The 17,838-nt window shown below is 46.3% G+C and overlaps 1 protein-coding gene across 1 annotated transcript; it reads right to left on the bottom strand.

Annotated features, from left to right (window-relative positions):
• Positions 1-1,741: 1,741 nt before the first annotated feature.
• On the bottom strand, positions 1,742-3,523 carry LOC136475074 (transcription factor IBH1-like 1). Its single transcript, XM_066472627.1, has 2 exons — positions 2,512-3,523; positions 1,742-2,236 (listed from the first exon to the last, which is right to left on the bottom strand). Exons 1-2 carry the CDS (start codon positions 3,281-3,283, stop codon positions 2,217-2,219), a joined length of 792 nt encoding a protein of 263 aa, XP_066328724.1. The 5' UTR covers positions 3,284-3,523; the 3' UTR covers positions 1,742-2,216.
• Between the last annotated feature and the right edge of the window lie 14,315 nt (positions 3,524-17,838).

Genomic DNA, 17,838 nt, shown 5'->3' with positions numbered 1-17,838 from the left:
AAGGGAGTACATAATTTGAATCCAGATCAAATTTTAGTTTATTTAAAATTAAATGGTCAGATATATCCACATCTTTCACCGTACCCAACCAATTAAGGTAGGATTATTGTTATTAGTCATAGTTTTTTTCTTGTCGACGCCGCCGTACCTATACGTTACTGTATGTACGTTCAGCCTACGGTCCGCACCAGAGAGAACGTACTTTGCAAGTAAACGTGTGCTACAAATAGCCATCACATAAAGTGGTCAAAATAAAGTAATCACGGGCGTATATGCGGCTACTTTTTATATGCCGACTCGATCGTGTGCGTGCGTGGCTCTAATTATCCCCGATCCCGTCCAATGTTTCCGGTCTTTTCACTGTCGCCTTTTGGTTCGCCTTTTTCTGCATGCATGCATTTGTGTCCTGCTACCTACCTACTGCTCTAAACGTGTGTCGCCACGCTTTAAATAAATTTGACGAAATACGTGTAATATTTATATCTCTAAATAAATTTGTTAAAAAAACTAAATTCAAATATCTATCAATGATATTAATTATGTGTCATAACTATTAATATTTTCAATATATATTTAGTCAAAGTTATTTTTTTGGCGCAAAAGTTATTTCTCGGAAGCGAAAGCGACAAACATTCAGCACGGAGGGAGTACGCCTCACTCGTTACTGTTGACGGGAACATTCCTGTGCTTCATTTGCCTTCTAAATGGGGCACAATACAGTACTCCTACATGCATGGTAATCAACCGAATTGGCCTGGCTGCTGAATCCCATAGTGTCAGTATGTACGTAACTAATGATGATACGCTAGGCACTTAGCCTGTTCGCTTGGCTAATAAGCCATGACTGAAAGTACTGTTGGCTGATTTGTGGTGAGAGAAAAATAATATTCATTGACTGAAAAAGTACAGCTTACGAGGCAAGCGAACGGAGCGCTAGTCAGTGCAAGACTCAACCAGCCAACCGACCGACCAACCAATCTATGGGTTGATTGCTATCCCCACGATTCCAGCTGGTGGTTATTACTTATTAGCATGCATGTTCTCGAATTGCATCCGTGGTGCATGCCATGTTCGTTCTCAGCGGGTCAACATACATGCACGCATGCATGTGTACGCGTTCTGACCGTTTCCCGTGTCATCGTGTGATTTTTGTTCTCTGTCGTCGCCTCGTCGGTACACTCCTACTACCTGCCTCCGTCCGATTCGTACGTCTTCACTTCTCTGTTGCTGGATCTTCCGGCAAACGTGCATCCATCGCCGTCGTCCGGCCCCGGCCAACTCCCCATCCCCATCGGGTAGATATTGTTTTGCCTCCTCCGATTTGTTACAGGTCGTGTGGTAAAGCGTGTAGTACAATATAAGCTGGCTGTTTTTTCAGTCCATATGTTCAACAGATGCCGCTACCATTGCAAGTGCAGCATTTGAAGCTGCTGCACTGAGAGCAAGCCATTGAATAACGGAACAGCTAGCATTATATACATAGGAGCTACAAATAAATTCGCATATATAATCGAGAAACAAAGATTGTACAGATCAACATTCGATTTTTTTTAAAAAATTTTGTTTGCAGTGATGATGCTATACATTTTTGTTTTGTCCATGTGGATACAGAAACATTAATGTCCGATCAGTGTAATTTGGTAGGCATTTCCGATCGATCCTCTTGTGACAGAAGAAATAATAAATTCGCAAAAAGAAGAAGAAGAAATAATAGGGTGCAGCACAGATATTATATACAACATGCATCCCAGAAATATACTCATATATATATATCGCCTGAATTCGGCGCAAAATCTACAAAAGTTGCTTTTCCTAATACAACAGCTAGTTACATCACATAAAAACTGTACATTGATTTTTGCACGGCTTGCTTGTTTAAAGAGCAACCGTATATACATATATATAGTAGCACACTGGTACTGTACGTATACGATATACACATGACCTTTTCATTCCTCATCATCGCTCAGTGCTACAGAAGAAACAGAAAAGGAAGAGAGTATGTAGGAGAATCAAGGAAGGTGGGGGAAACTCTCTATTTCATCTTACAAGTCTTATCCATGGATAATGGACGATCTTGGTCACAATTCAGGTCTTGTTTGGATGCATGTGTATCCACCTCAATCCATAATTTCATTCCATTCCACTTCAACACATGTGGATTAAGACGAATACATGCACATCCAAATAAGGTCTCAGTGTAGTTCGAATTCCCCTCACTGCTGCTGCTTCAGCACTGCAAAACACCGCAAGAATCCAACAAAATATCGTGTTAGATGTCGCTTCAAATGCACGGCCGGCCTAAAACACGCTCTATCTCTCTGAAACCACCAGACAAAAAAAGACACTCATTTCTCAATCACCTTGCATATGTATCCAAATTGATGTTCAAAAATATGTATCCAAATTCAGAGAACTTAATAAGTAATCCGTTCTTGATAATAGATCAGAAAATTAAACAAATTACAGAGTACAGAAGCAGTTGGAGGGGGAAAAAAGAAGACTACTTACAAGGGTTCTTGGGGGCCTGGAGAGTCCTCAACAGGAGCTGCATCGCATCGACCTGAGCTTTGAGAGACGCGGCGTAGTCTAGGGTTTCACCCAGCAGCGTGCACTCGTCCACCATCCCTCTCCCTCCCGGCACCATCTCCCTCAGCGCCCTGGCCCGCCTCCTCGCCATGACCCTCGCGACAGCGCCTGCCGCTCTGGCCGTGGCTCTGCTCTTGGGCCTCGCCCGGAGCCGCCTCCTCGAGATCATCTTCTTGCAGCCGGCGGCTGCCACCGTCTTGCACGGCGACGACGACTTGCATTGACCCGAAGGCCGTGCAACGACAAGGTGGTGCGCGTCGTCGTCGTCGTCGTCGGCCCAGCTGGTGGCCCGCCGGCGGCGGCCGTGCTGGGTCGACGAGAGCTCCGCTGCCAGGGCCCAGCTCCAGCGCGGCCCGGCGCCCCTTACGGAGGCGAGGGCGGCGTCGGCGGCGTGCCTGACGGCGTCCCTCCTCTCGTGGAGGCTCATGCCCCTCGACGACGACGCAGCACCGCGCTTCCTGAGCCCTAGAACCAGGTTCTTGAGGATCGCGTGTCTGAACTTCTTGGACCCTGTAGCTGCACTCATGCCGCCTAGGCGGCTGCTGCTGCTGCCTGGTGGTGAAGAAGACATGGAACCGTAGATGCAATTGCAAGCACGACAGCTGGTGGGCTTTTTTTTGTCTACCGTACCAATGGAACAAGAATGTAATACAACAGCTCTGAATCCGGGTGCTAATTTGCCGGATAATCGCATACGAGCTCGTACTAACGATGGTGCTTTAATAATTGTGGATGGATCGAAGGGGAGATATTTGTTTGTGAGCTGAGCTGAGAGCTAGAGAAAGGGAGCGCAAAAGAAGAAGAAAAAAAGATAATAATGCAAGGTTGTTAGCAAGATCATCACACACATGAGTGGTGTTGGTGTGTGTGGCAATGCGAGGAACGGAGCCTAGCTATATATGGCCGTTCATTGGCTGGGTCTGGGAGGAGGGCGGTGGCCCTAAACCGCTAAACGGCGAGGAGACAGTGCACATGCAGGCACATGGGAGAGGTCAAGGCCCAGGTCCACAATGCCATGCCATGCATCTTGCAATTGCAAGCTTTGCTGCCTTTGCCGAGTGTTAAATAAAATATACTCGACAAAAAAAGAAACACTCGACAAAATGCGTTTTTGCCGAGTGCTTTTTTTTCTGACACTCGGCAAAGATGCATTTTGCCGAGTGCTATTTTTCGGCACACTGCAAAATGCGTCTTTGCCGAGTGTCTTTTTTCTGGCACTCGGCAAATATGTATTTTGCCGAGTGTCTTTGTTTTGGCACACGGCAAAGAGGCATTTTGCCGTGTGCATTTTTTTTTGGTCCTCGGCAAATCAGTTTTTCAAAGCAATTTTTGTGGCCCTAAATGAATTCAAATGAAAAACTTTTCAACTACAAAGTTGTATAACTTCTCAAGATCTATAAAGTTTATTTTGGTCATTTCTTCATTTGACAAAGCGACAATAACGTTGTTCATAAAATCTACATCTCTTATATTAGTTTCATGAAAGTAGAAGAGAGATATATAAGATTTGGGGAAAATTGGCTGGCGGACACCCACAGTGGTGGTCGTTTGCTGGCGAACACTCAAAGTGGAGCTATATGCTAGAAGACACTCTGGTTTGTTGTAATTATACCAGAGGACACCGCGGGCCGGTTTCCATCGGTTGAGGAGAGAGAAAATTCAGTTTGGACATCCGGTGCCCCTGAGCCAGTTTGGGTCTGGTTAGACCAGCTAATAACCGACCCGAGCCAAGGCTCAGCACCACGTCTCCTGGCCCCGGCGGCCGCGGCCCCGCCCTGCGCCCCCGATAACCCACGGCCGCGCCCAGGCCCTCTACCGACCTATAGTCCTCCCGGCGGCCAACGGCCCCAGCGGCAGCGCCCCTCACGGCACCCGCGCCCACGCTCTCACGTGGTGGCTCCCGCTCCCGACGGGCGGCGCCCCAGCAACCGCGCTCCCGATGGCCGCGCCATCGGCGCCAGCGCCCTTGGCGGGCCGCAGTCTAGCATCTCGCATCTCGTCTTCTTCCTACCCTTAGCGACGCAACGTCACACCTCATGCCCGCGAACCACCATGGCGGTGCCCCTCCCACGCAGGGCCACGTCCCGGCGGCGGCGCATCTCCCAGTGGCCTACGCCCCCACGGCGGCATCCCTCCTGGCGGACCGCGCCCCCCACGACGGCGCCCCTCCTAGTGAGCCATGCCTTCGGCAGGCCGCAACCCCGGTGAACCACACTCCGGTGTTCCGTTCACGACTCAGCGAGCTGCCCTTCAGCATGCCGTGTCCCCGGCGAACCGCACTCCGGTGGCCACACCTCGGCGAGCCGTGCCATCGGCAACTGTGCCCCGCCGCGCCAGGCAGATCTGCGTGAGCAGCTGGCGTGGGGCCAAGGCAGCATAGAACCGCCGCGCGACCAAGAGCAGCGCGTCGAGGAGCTGCGGCGCCAGGCCAAGCCCGGGGAGCGTGGGACCGGGGGACTGGATCTTTCGACGGAGCATCTACGCGGCGAAGAAGAGGAGGTTGGCGGGCAGGGGCGGGTTCGGGGCGGCCAGGAGGGAGGTAGCGACCGCCCATGCCTACGGAGATCGCTGCAGCGCGAGGAGCCACTGGTTGGCGGCGAGGCGCGCCGAGGGGCTCACGTCGTGGTTGAGCGCATACATGGCCGTGGCCAGCCACGCCTGCAGCTCCGACGCCTCCGCAGCGTCCATCACGGCGACGGCGGTGGGACGGGTGGCGGGTGGATTCGGGTGCGGCCAGGAGGGAGGCAGGGGATGGAGGGGATTGGGCCGAGTGGCACGCAGTCGCGCATGGACGAGCCAGTTAACCAGACCAGGCTCGGGTCGGTTATTAGCTGGTCTAACTAGACCCAAACGTGGCTCAGGGGCACCAGCTGTCCAAACTGAATTTCTCTCTCTCCTCAACTGGTGGAAACTGGCCCGCGGTGTCCTCTGGCATAATTACAACAAACCAGAGTGTCTTCTAGCATATAGCTCCACTTTGGGTGTCCACCAGCAAACGGCCACCATTGTGGGTGTCCGCCAGCTAATTTCCCCTAAGATTTGTGAACAATGTTACTACCACTATATCGGATAAACAAATGACCAAAATAAACTTTGTAGATCTTGAGAAGTTATGAAATTTTGTAGTTGGCAACATTTTGATTTGAAATCATCTTGTCATGCAAAAACGACGTTTGAATTTGAAAATTTTAAAATTTGAATTTTTTAAAAGACCTCGGATGGAAAAACTTCCTAAATGAAAATTGTAGATCTCCAAAAGTTATGAAACTATATAGTTGACAACCTTTTGATTTGAAATCATCTTATCATGCAAAACTACGTTTGAATCTCTCAAATTTGAAATTCGAATTTTTCAAACGACCTCGATGGAAAAACTTCCTAAATGAAAATTGTAGATCTCGGAAAGTTATGAAACTTTGTAGTTGAGCACTTTTTGATTTGAATTCGTTTAGGGCCTCAAACAAGCAATTTACTCTCGATTTAGTATAATATATGAGGATAGGTAACGGAATCTAGACACAAGTGACAGTGTAGTGCAGTGGTAGAGCAGCAGACACGCGAGGGAGAGGTCGTGAGTTTGAATCCCGCCGGCCGCGTTAGCCGCGAATTTAGCACAAAAAATGCACTGACTTCGATGAAGACGGGCGGACGCTGGCTGGTGGCGGCCTCCCCTGATTTTTTTTTGAAAAATTTTGCTATTATTTTTGGGTTTTTCATATTTTCATTTTGCCGAGTGTAAATCTTTGTCGAGTGCTTTTCCGGCACTCGGCAAAGGCTTTGCCTAGTGCCCGACAAAAAGCACTCGGCAAATAGCTGTTTGCCAACAAAAAGATGTCGTGTGTTGTATGCCGAGTGTTACACTCGGCAAAGCAATTGCCGAGTGTTTTTGGGCCATGGCCGAGTGCCCCTGGCACTTGGCGAAACGATTGTATCCCGTAGTGACGACATGCATGCAATGTCCCAAAAAAACATTAGAGAGAGGCCCATCGCCCACATGTTATGTGCTCCCTCCATACCAATTTATAAGACATTCTGGGTCCGAAGGGAATTAGCAAATTATAAGACATCCTCGCATTCGATGTTCATCCTGCTTTCATCTTTTACTAAAATGCCCTCGTACCCTCCGTTCCTATCCACGCTCCCTCCGCCCTCTCTCTACCAAGTCGTCCTCCACTGTTTTCCCAAATCGCTGGCGCTCCATGCTCTTTCGAGCGCATCATTGTGCTTTACCAACTAGACTTCACCGAGTGCGTTGTTTCCTGCTGTTTCCCCAACGAGACTCGCACTGCTCGCACCGACCGAGGAGGAGCAGTAGGACAACGAGTTGGATCTGGCTGAGGAGGCGCCATTAGTGGAGGCGGCAGTGGCATCGAGGTCTATAAGGTGAATCCCAGCCTAGCTTTGAACGCGGCATGTTTAGCGCCACTGCTAGTGGAGGAGGGGCTAGATCCACTGCGTTAATCACGTTCCGCTCGCGTGTTCCCCAGGGGCTAGCGCTGGCGTAGGGAGGCCACGAATCTTCGTCGTGCCCATGCTGCTGGTCGGGGGTGGCCAGGTGTGGCGCGTCGGATCCTAGACTCGCCGACAGTGGCGCATAGCTCGACGTCACTGCTCGGCCTCAAGCCCTTCACTGCGCTCGCCTAGGAGCCGGGACTCGCACCGCCTCTGCCTCGGCATTCCCCGCGACGACACCCTTGTCGAACCCGCCGTTGGTGCCAAGAACTACGTGCTCGGTCCCCAGACGCGATAGCCCGTTTAAGCTACCACAACACCTCATGAAGCCTCTAGATCCAAGAAGAAGAGTGTGAAGAGGTAAGGAAAAATCTCTCTTTTATTCTGATTTGTTTGATTGGGACTCTGAATACCTCCTGACTTGTTCTCTAATTGGTTTGGCTTTTAGGACTTGGCAAGTTTATGATTGTCCCTCTGATTTCTTTACCCACCCATGACGATTTGTCCTGAAAAATTTTCACTGTGTTTCCTTGACTTGGATAGCTACGGTTGAACCTGTAACCACAAGTTGTGACTATTGATGATCCATAATTTTGTTGTTAAGCAAGAGTACTTGCTTTATCAGAGCGATTGTTTTGTGTTGCTCACCCTTCATGCATATTGAAAATTGATGATTTTTCCCTTCATGTCGATCAGTGTCATCTGTCGATCAGTATCTTTGGGTCACACTGCAGCTGCTTAGTGTTGCATGTTCGTTCACATTGTGCTGACTACAAATTCATGTTCTTTAATAAACACGTTAGTAGGTAGCTTTGCCCTCGCATTACCAGTCTACCGCCTAGACAGGATATGGAGATGAAGAAACCAACTCTAAATTGCCTGATTTTGATATGATTTCAATGCTCTGCCTCTCCGGTCTAGGGCACGCTGCAAAGGCGATCCTTGGTGCTCCCTGTACGTACGAATATGGACAGGATATGGTGTCCGTGTACAGGCTTCTGAGGAACGCCATATGTGCTCCCTGCCACAAAGGTGCCAAGGCCATCAACGACGGAGTACGTACAAATTCTTCCCTAGTTAATCTGTTCCTTACTGTTTCTGATTGAACATGTTACTGATTGATCATTTACACTGCTAGAATTGCACATCTAAATTTTTTGATTCAACACAGAAAAATCTGAATAATAATGAGACTACTAGAGAGAAACACCAAACATGTAATAAAATGATTCCTGCCTTATCCATCCTCAAAATGACAAAGTAGGCAACAAAATGACATAAAAAATTAGAGGTGATCCTTGGTGCTTTCTATAGCTTACGACTGTCGATAGTCCTTGATGCTTGATACTGGTCTACATTAAGTAAAGTTACGATACTCTGTAGCAATCCAGAGTTTGCATCTTGACAGCAAAACAATGATTCTCAGTGTGAAGCCCCATGTTATTATCTGTATTGAATCTCAGTGGAACTAGTCATGTGTATGCATATTTGTAACTAGGCTTTTGGTTTTTATAATTCTCACCTGTAGACTTCATTGATGACTTCATGTTGGGAAAATGAGCTTGTGATATTCACAAGAGCAGAAAAAGTAAGAAAAAAACTTAGGAATTAACTCTGAGCTGAGAATCTATAGATGACTGAAAAATAATGGTGGAATGTTGCTTTCTTGCATGTGCAGACTAATATGAGACCAGTGAGAGAATGAGGCCATCTTGGAGTAGCATTGCAGATAAGTATTGCCACTCATACATAGATTCTGAATCAATATTTTGTTTCTCTCTATAACTAAAAAATAATCACCAAAAATGTGCTAGCATAATCTTTATAAAATCTCCTATAGCAACACACTAAGATACTCAACCGAATTGTGCTAGATGGGCTAGCGCGGTAGCATAAAGACCATTCTCGCATGACAACCGATGAGGTAGCCTCCCTTCTCTTTCTAGGCGTTGCTTATTCATATGTGGGAGTTTGTATCCATTTCCTCCTCCAATTTTCATGACCTCTTTCATGCACAACTGTAGACTTAGGAATACTCTATTCAGAATTGCCTCGTTATATTCTTCAAATTCTTGCTCCACATTATGAATTAGATCTTCAATAGTTTCTAGATTTCCACAGTCGGTTAAGGACTGTATAGAGTTGAAGAAACTAAGATCCAAAACATTCATGTCTGGGGAGTTTGCTGGTTGTTGCATTAATTTAATGTCTAGACCAGTAGCCGCCACAATTTCGAGAAAAGCTGGGTCATTTGGACGAACATGGGTTCTAGCGTTGTCTTGTTGAATGAAAATAGTCTTCTGTGTGTCTTCTTGTGGCCACTTATCTTTGATGGCTGGGATAACCTTTTCAAGCAAATATTGCCTCATCACCTCCCTGTTGACTATGATAAATTTAGTTTCTAAGGTCTCTCTTTCTCTGTTCTGGCTCCTTGCCGTAGGCACCTCTTTCACAAATGGCCATACTCCAAGCTTTCCAGAAAATATCAAATTTCCTTCCTCATCATATTTTGGCCTACCTACAGCAGTCAGGAACATGACTTTACCAATGTTGTTCTTGTTCTAAATAGTGTGTTCAGGGTCATCTTTTTCGGGCGTCAGGTAGTATTTTTCCCTTTTTGGTCATAAAATACCATTTCTCATCAATATGCACTATATTCTGCATATCAACGAATTTAGGTTCTGCATCCTCTAGAGTTTCCTGATCCAACATTGAAATGCAGAACTGCAGTCTATCTCTTTTGTTGCTCTCTCTCAAGTGTGGTTTTAATGTACTGGAGTGGCGTCTTATCTCACCCAGCTTGAACTTCCTGTGCAATGTTGAAATACTGACGTCTAAGGATTTGGCTAGTGACTTTAAGGTGGATCTTCTATTTAGTGGAATTGTGGCCATTTGAGAGGGATCAAGTTGAACTTTCTTGCGACCCACTTGGTCTGTTCTTTTGTTAGAAACATCAACCTCTTGTCCTAGCGCAATCTGCTCCCTTGCACACTTCCAGATCCTTTGAACAACTCGAATATGTGCCTGAAAGAACTCAGCAACCTCCTTTGTTTCATTCTTTGATAGTTTTTCATTTCTACTTTTGCCATGTAAAGCTGCATACACAACATATCTTTGAGCATCAGTTAACCATCTCCTTAACCTCATTTGTGGTTCAACACCTGCAAGTGCAATAATAAGAGAAGAGAATTAGGTTGATTCACATTAACATGTTTTTTATTCAAGGTTTGAACAACTAAAAAGATTGAATCAAGCAACATGGCAATATGTTGTTCAGAAGTCACTTATAGATAAGCCACTTACTACAATTTTCATTTACAAAAATTTGGATTGGCATAGTTGTTTTTTCATAAAAGCACAAGAAAATGGACAGCATAACGTTGTATAAAATCATAAGAAAATGGATTTCATAAATTTCTTGGTTACATGCCCTGCATGAGTACCTTATTGTGCATAATAAATGCATTCAAGCATGGCAGGTGTAGTTTATCACATGTTATGTTGAAAGAAATGGTTTGTGGAGGTGGATCTCATGGATCAACATCACATGTTATGCGCTGGGGATATGTAAATGAAACTTACTCAAGTTACTAGCATGAACTCAAGTTATTTTTAATGTAATCTGAATTATTTTTAATGTAAATGATTGTACAGTTCTTTCAGTTTAGTTTGCTACAAATATGTTACTCCTATGTTTCAAACTACCAATTTCCAACACTTGTAGTTCTGTTTTGTCTAAAATAGAAATATAACCCTTTTTTAATGTAATATGAATTATAACCCTGACCAAGACCTCCTGTTATTTATGGCTAGTTGCAACCCTCTTAGTAGTTGGTTCCCATGCTGAAAGCTCTTTTTACTGTAATTTATTGTGTTTTTGTTATCATTATGGTTCTATCATGATTTTCTGTACACATGTGCTACCGTAACATCTTCAATTTGGAGCTAGTAGTACCATGTTTGATAAAACTTTCCTAGGTAATCTGCAGATGCATACGATCCACTCGATCCGAATGGGAACATAACAATAAAGTGGGATGTAATACAGTGGACTCTAGATGGCTATGTGGTGAGTGAACGATTAATGTGTGTTTGAAGCTGCTTATACCATCATTGAAAAAATTCGAGTGCATGTCGCTGTTGTTACAAAAGTCTGCATATGCTCTCATAGTCCTTTCAGAAGTGGACAAGATTATTCTACAAGACTTTTTGTTTATGCCAGTTATCCCATCTTACTAGTCTTGGGTCTTGTTGGCGGTATTCTGCTTTCTCTGTCATTCTTTTGCATCAGAAAACCCCATGTCCTCTGTTATATTACCATTCTGCTCTGCCGATCTTTGCCCATTGGGCACTGTAGTACTTCCTTGATATGCTTACAGTGGAATTAAGGCTGCAGCCTGACAAGCATAGTGCCAATGACTTCTTTTTTGCAAGCATAGAACTAGTAATTGGAAATACATGTTGTTAACAAATACACTGAATTGTGCAATTTGATTAGCTAATCAATGAACTAGGAATTGGAGCATCTCTGAATATATCAGCTCATCAAGTAACTAGACGCAATGCATTTGAGTTGTATAAGCTGCCAGAAAGATGTAGCTCTGCTCTTGATCTTTTATCACATTATTGACAGAAATGGTTTGTGCTGGTGGATCCAAGTCTATCAAAAGAGGAGTGAGGAAGAGGCAAATGCAGAACCTATACCTGTAGCATTAGAGTCATCACCTCCATCTTGAGCTAGAGCATAGACATCCTGGTGGGCTGCAGCCTCACCTTCTTCAGGTATGATCCCTCCATCTAAATCTTCTGGAGGTGTACAATTGAGGTCAGGAAGAATATTCGCTGCCATGGAGGTGAATTGCTGATCCAAACACCCAATTTCACACCTGTTTATGCAGATGAGCATCCAATGAGTTGGCTTCATGAAGAAAGCTAGAGGGAGGAGGGCAACTGGCTGGCCAGACATGGGCATGCAAGGATGGGTGCTCACCTGGCTGGGTACCACGCTTGGGACACCTGTTGATCAGACTTGGGGACCTTTGCTTCTAGAACAAATCCAGTGAAGGCGGGTGGCCAGCGGTAGTGGGGGAGTTGAGCTCATGGAGGAAATCACGGGCGGGTGGCCAGCGGTAGCGGAGGAGTTGAGTTCATGGAGGAAATCACGGGCGGGTGCCCGGGCGTCAAGCAGTGGAGCGCCCCCCGCGCGGTGGGCTTCCTGGTGCCGGCGACGAGAGGCGGGATGGTTCGTGTTCGCAGGAGAAATTTGAATTTCTCGGTGCTCTCTGTTGCGTCAGAGTTGCGTGTAGCGTTGAAATTCTCCGAGACACACAAGTTACGTGTAATTAATTTGGTGGTAGAGGGGCAGAAGTGACAATTTGTAGCTTACCTTAATCTATGCTAAAGTGGTCGGAATGTCTTATAAATTGGTATGGAGGGAGTATGAGCCAGCTCTATAGCCTTACGTGAACAGTACACTGTACCTGAAAGTTGACAATAGCATAGTCATTTTTATTTTATTTTTGGCGACTGTGTGTTGCCTGATCATTATTCATTAGTGGTGTAAATGATCGATATATACGATGTTGTTGTGCGCGTACGTCATTTAAATTTGTGTTTCAGTATATATATATATGCTAGTTCCACTTCGGCACCCTTAATCAGTTCATATATATGAACATAAGAAATATATAGGAGTATTTCATTTGGTCCGATCTTTAATTCTTTATTAAACATAGACTACTCCGCCGATGTTTCTTATAGGTCACATGCATGCACGTTGCTGTAACAACCTCATATATACATGAATGAACCAAACAGGCCCTTTAGCTTTACTAGTACACTGGTAGGGCATGTACAACCCACGGGCAGGGGTCCGTCTCTAAGCACCTTGAATCTATCATACAGACGGGTATAAAGATAAGTCATACGACCTACAGACAGAGGGTCCGTCTCTAAGCTATTTAATGCTTTGCATGTAGCTAGGATCAACTATAAATAAATTTTGTATATTATTGTGTGGCTATTTAATAGAAAATGTATCAAGGATAAATAAGAGCAACATGATTACATATGGAAAATACAGTGACCGCCAAAAAACAGGACAGCACCAAGACAGAGCCTAATTGTTGATAGAATTTTTTTAGAGAACAATTGTTGACATAAAGTCAGTAATTATATACCTCTAAAATTTAAGTCACCAAACAGCTGAAGCTCAATTCTCATTTCGTGGCTTAACATCAACACCATTATGGTCAAGCAAGCACAAGCATTTGATTTTTCATCAACAATAGGTCTTCTCTGACTGTAAGATTGACATGGTTGCATTGTGGAAAAATTCCATGGCTTCTTCTCCCTTCAAGGATACCAGCGAGGGGACATTACATATCAGTGTATAGTTTTGCTCTCATCCCAACAAAAAAAACTGAGAGATGACATAGGCAAACTCTCTAAACCTCTGAATAAACAAACTGAGATCAGAGGCCAGTAGAAATCCTCTTTCTTGTCGCTACCCTCCCTCTCGGGCTTGCACTCCACCGCATGTCTCAGTATCAATTGATTAGAAAAGCAATCTCAACCTTTTCTCAGTCCTACCGATGCTACTAACCGAAGAGACCAAAACAACGAGAACCTTGAGGTAGGAGATATCGATGCAGCAAAGGCTGGGGCACTTCTGGTGAGCAGCTCGTCGTGGATGTTGGAGATCTCACGGAACCGCTCGATGCTGACATGCTGAGCCGCACTCGGCGTACGGGCATGGGCAACAGTAGGCCCGGCGGCGAGGACTCCACGCCCACGCCGGCGCTGACGCCAGACCCGAGTCACGGAGACCCCGTCGTCGCCACGCCCTCGCGCTGTTTCTAGCCAGTGGTTGCTCTGGACTTGGAGCGCAAAGAAACCTCGCGAGCGCCGTGCGGGATCCGAGCGCGGGGGCAAGTCGCGGAGACGAAGGCTTACAACGCTGCTGCGCTCGTTGGTTCCGCCTCGGAGCACGGGCCCGTGCCGTCGCCTCGCGAGGCGACGGGACGAGCGTCTACAAGCCGAGCCGAGGACTTTTTCGTAAAAAGAACGTCTCCGAGACGGGTACAATCGGCCGCTGTACGTGCCCGTAGGATGATTAGAAAGGGGTTAGTTGGGCAAAATTAAATTGATATATGGTGATGAGGCTGGGTATTAGTAGGCCTATAGCCTATAGGTCATACTCATAGCCCTTAATTAGCGGGACAGGTAGCTTATCCCCCCAATATTACGAGTGGGTGGTGGCATGCATGTACGTGACTCCATGCATAAATTGCTCATGTGTACGCTACTACTTATCCTTTCTCGGTTCTTATATGGACCAACGAACACGTACAGTTTATTATTCATTCACATGCCTTATTGCTAACTTTCACCTATCCGCATCATGCATGCATCTCTTGCGCAGAGCAACTGCAGCATGCAGAGAACTGGAAGTAGTAGCTTCACAAAATGAAACCATTTTTAACACATTTTTTAAACTAACTTTAAAACTAACACCGAGGTTCATTTTTTTCAAATCTAACACTTTTGGCCGCGCATATTCGCACGACGCGGCGATTTAACGCTGCCGCGCCATGCACGGGGGCGCGGCGAGGCTGCGTACGTGGCAGCGAACAGGGCCCCTGACCGGTGACGTGGCCAGCCCTGCCGCGTCAGGACGCGGCGGTGACGCGCCACGCATCATGGCGCGGCAGTGCCACGCCACCGTCCACGGCGTGACAGAGCCTAATATAGGCCCGCGGCCCAGTCCGCCGCGCCCGCACAAGTGCCCGCCCGCACGCGCCTGCCGCGCCCGCCCGCCCGCACACGGCCGCCGCGCCTGCCGCAACTGCCCGCCGCCGCCGCCCGCCGCACCGGCCGGGCCACGCAAGCCGGCGCACCAAACCCGCCGCGCCCGCTGCGCCCCCCGCCCACGCACGCCGACGCGCCGCGCCCTCCGGCCACGCACGGCGGCTGTCCGCTGCGCCCGCCACCGACCTGAGTGCCGCGCTACCGCCCTCACTGTCTTGCCTGCGACTACCGCCGCCGCCCTCACTGCCGTCGCCCGTGTCCACCCACCACCCCCGTCGAGGCCAGCGCCCGCTTCTCCCGGCTAGGTCTAGCGCGCCGCCGCCGCGAGGACGAACGCCGCTGCCACGAGGTACTCCCCTAGTGTATTTATTGATTAAATCAACATTGTTAGTATAGTAAGTTACTACAATAAGTAAAGTTAGTATAGTTAGTAAAGTTAGTTAGTTTAGTTAGTATAGGCAATATAGTAAGTTAGTTTAGTTAGTAAAGTTAGTTAGTTTAGTTAGTACAGTTAGTGAGTCTAGTTATACATTATATTTAGTATAATTAGTTGTTGTAGTTAGTCTTGTACATATGTTAATTTTAGATTAGTTAGTATAGTTATAGTTAGAATATGTATTAATATTACTATGGACAGTACGTAAGACGATTTCGACGACTTGATGAAGTTTCTTGAAATGCTTTTGTAGATGGATTGTTGTGTTAGAGTTTTTATGGAGAAAGTGTTAGGAGAGAAGATGGTATGTTTGAGGATATGGAAGAAGAATTGGAATGGTTTGATAAACCTCCTAATTTCAACGACCTTTGTATCCGTTTGAATGCAAAGTTTGGCATTGATTTCACACTGAAGGGGAGGTTTGATACTGGAAAGACTAGGGCATAATATGTCCTGATGCCCTTGCGCGACCCTGCTCACTGGTCCCGCTACACTAGGGTGCTCCAAGATTCCAATATGCCCATGGCTAAGGTGATGGTGGAGAATGGGTACAGGATGCAGGGTGTCTTGGACGGGCCGTCCATTGACGGTGTTGGAGGCAATGAGCAAGATTTGAGGATCGAAGGGGAAGCAACTCAGGGTAACATGGATTTGGACGGTCAGTTGATGGAGGAACAGTTTCATTCAAGTCAAGTTGACTGTATAAGCAATGACTTCGATGTGAACGAGTCTGAACTAGAAGAGGAGGAGCAGGAGGAGGAGGACAGGATTGGTGATGTAGTTAGCAGTGATTCAGACGATTCAGATGGTGACTAGGGAGATAGACATGCTATACCCACACCGGTTGATGCCATGTCAGTACCTGTTCATGGTATGCCATTACTAGTACCAACTGAGGTTTTGCATGCTATCCAGACTTAGGATAGACTAGTCACAGATTTGCCAGCAGATGATACCCCCTATGATTCATGCGGTAGAATTAGCGAAGCGCAATAGTATGTTCCACCACCACCCTACATAGCGACTGAGCTTGAGCAACTAAGGTCGATGAACGTACCTTTCAGAGGCGTTCCGAACTATAGGGATGTCAGCATGACGAATATGGCAGTTTGTGACACCAGTCTCTAGATGTGTAGGAAATCATTATGTGACCATGAGAAAGAAATCCTTAGAAATGGGATGATATTCAATACAATGTCAGAGATGAAGCTCTTCCTTCAGGACTATGTTGTGTATCACCATAGGCCGTACAACGTCACTCATTCAGACCAGGAGTTGAGGTACCACGTGATATGCAAAGACAGTTGTATGTGGAGGTTAAATGTACGAAAGAGATAGAGTGATGGCAAGTGGAGGACGAGTATAGTTGTCGAACCCCACACTTGCCTAACAAATAGGGGGAAGGAAAATCATCAGCAGCTCACTGCACGTTACCTTGCCAGTCGTATATTGGGGCTCGTTGATGACAATAACGATATTTCGGTGTCTTCTTTATAACAGTCCATATCTGATTCATTAAGTATGATGTGAAGTATAGAAAGGCTTGGCATGCTAAGCAAATTGCCCTGGCAATTCGTTAGGGTAGTTGGGAGGAAGCGTACAATAGGGTGCCCTGCATCTTATGTGCAATGCATTACTACAACTCTGGCTTAAAATGGTTTGTGGACACCGGAGGGATGTATTTTTAGGACCCGTTGAGGCATGTCCTCTATCGTGTGTTATGGTCGTTCGCATAAACAGAACATGCATTCCAGTTTTGTCGGCCAGTCATACTCGTTGATGGCACTTTCTTGACAGGAAAGTACAGGGGCACCTTGATGATGGCTGTTGTTGTTGATCCTGAGGACCAGATAGTACCCATGGCTTTTGCTTTGGCAGAGGGAGAGAACAATGAATCGTGGTCATGGTTCATGCGGCTTATATGTGTACAAGTGCTTGGCCCATCTCACACCATATGTTTGATCTTAGACCATCACCTAGGGCTTCTTAATGCTGCAGCTGAGCATATAGATGGGTTCCTACCTCTAGTGCATAGATGGTGCATGAGACACTTTGCCGCTAATCTCTGGTGGCGTTAGAGAAAGAAGGAGGTATGTGACAAGATAAAGGCTCTATGTTGTGTACGTATAGAGCACCAGTTGAAAGAGACAAAGAGAGAACTAGACAAGATGCTAAATGAAGCGGGAAAGGCCTGGTTAGAGATGCAGATGGAATAGAAGGCTCAGTAGGCGTTAGCATATGACAAGGAGGGTTTCAGGTATGGCATCATGACCACTAACTCCTCGGAGTCTTTCAACCGTGTATTCACCAGAGTTCGATCGTGTAACACCCTCGATGTTACACTATAAATCTTTTGCTAAAACATTGCATGGGCATCATGTTTATATGATAGTGTTTGTAAAATAGTGTGTAAATTGATTTCTATAATGCGAAATGAAAGTTACATTTCATAGTCAAGTTATATTACTCAGGGTTCTAAATCAATTTTTATTAAGAGAAAATGCTATAGAACATATATATGGAATTTTAGTAAAGTTAGAAGTACAAACCAG

The sequence above is a fragment of the Miscanthus floridulus genome, chromosome 8 (genome assembly GCF_019320115.1).
Source record: "Miscanthus floridulus cultivar M001 chromosome 8, ASM1932011v1, whole genome shotgun sequence".
Classification (NCBI taxonomy): Eukaryota; Viridiplantae; Streptophyta; class Magnoliopsida; order Poales; family Poaceae; genus Miscanthus; species Miscanthus floridulus.
This window is presented reverse-complemented; position numbering and strand designations above follow the sequence as displayed.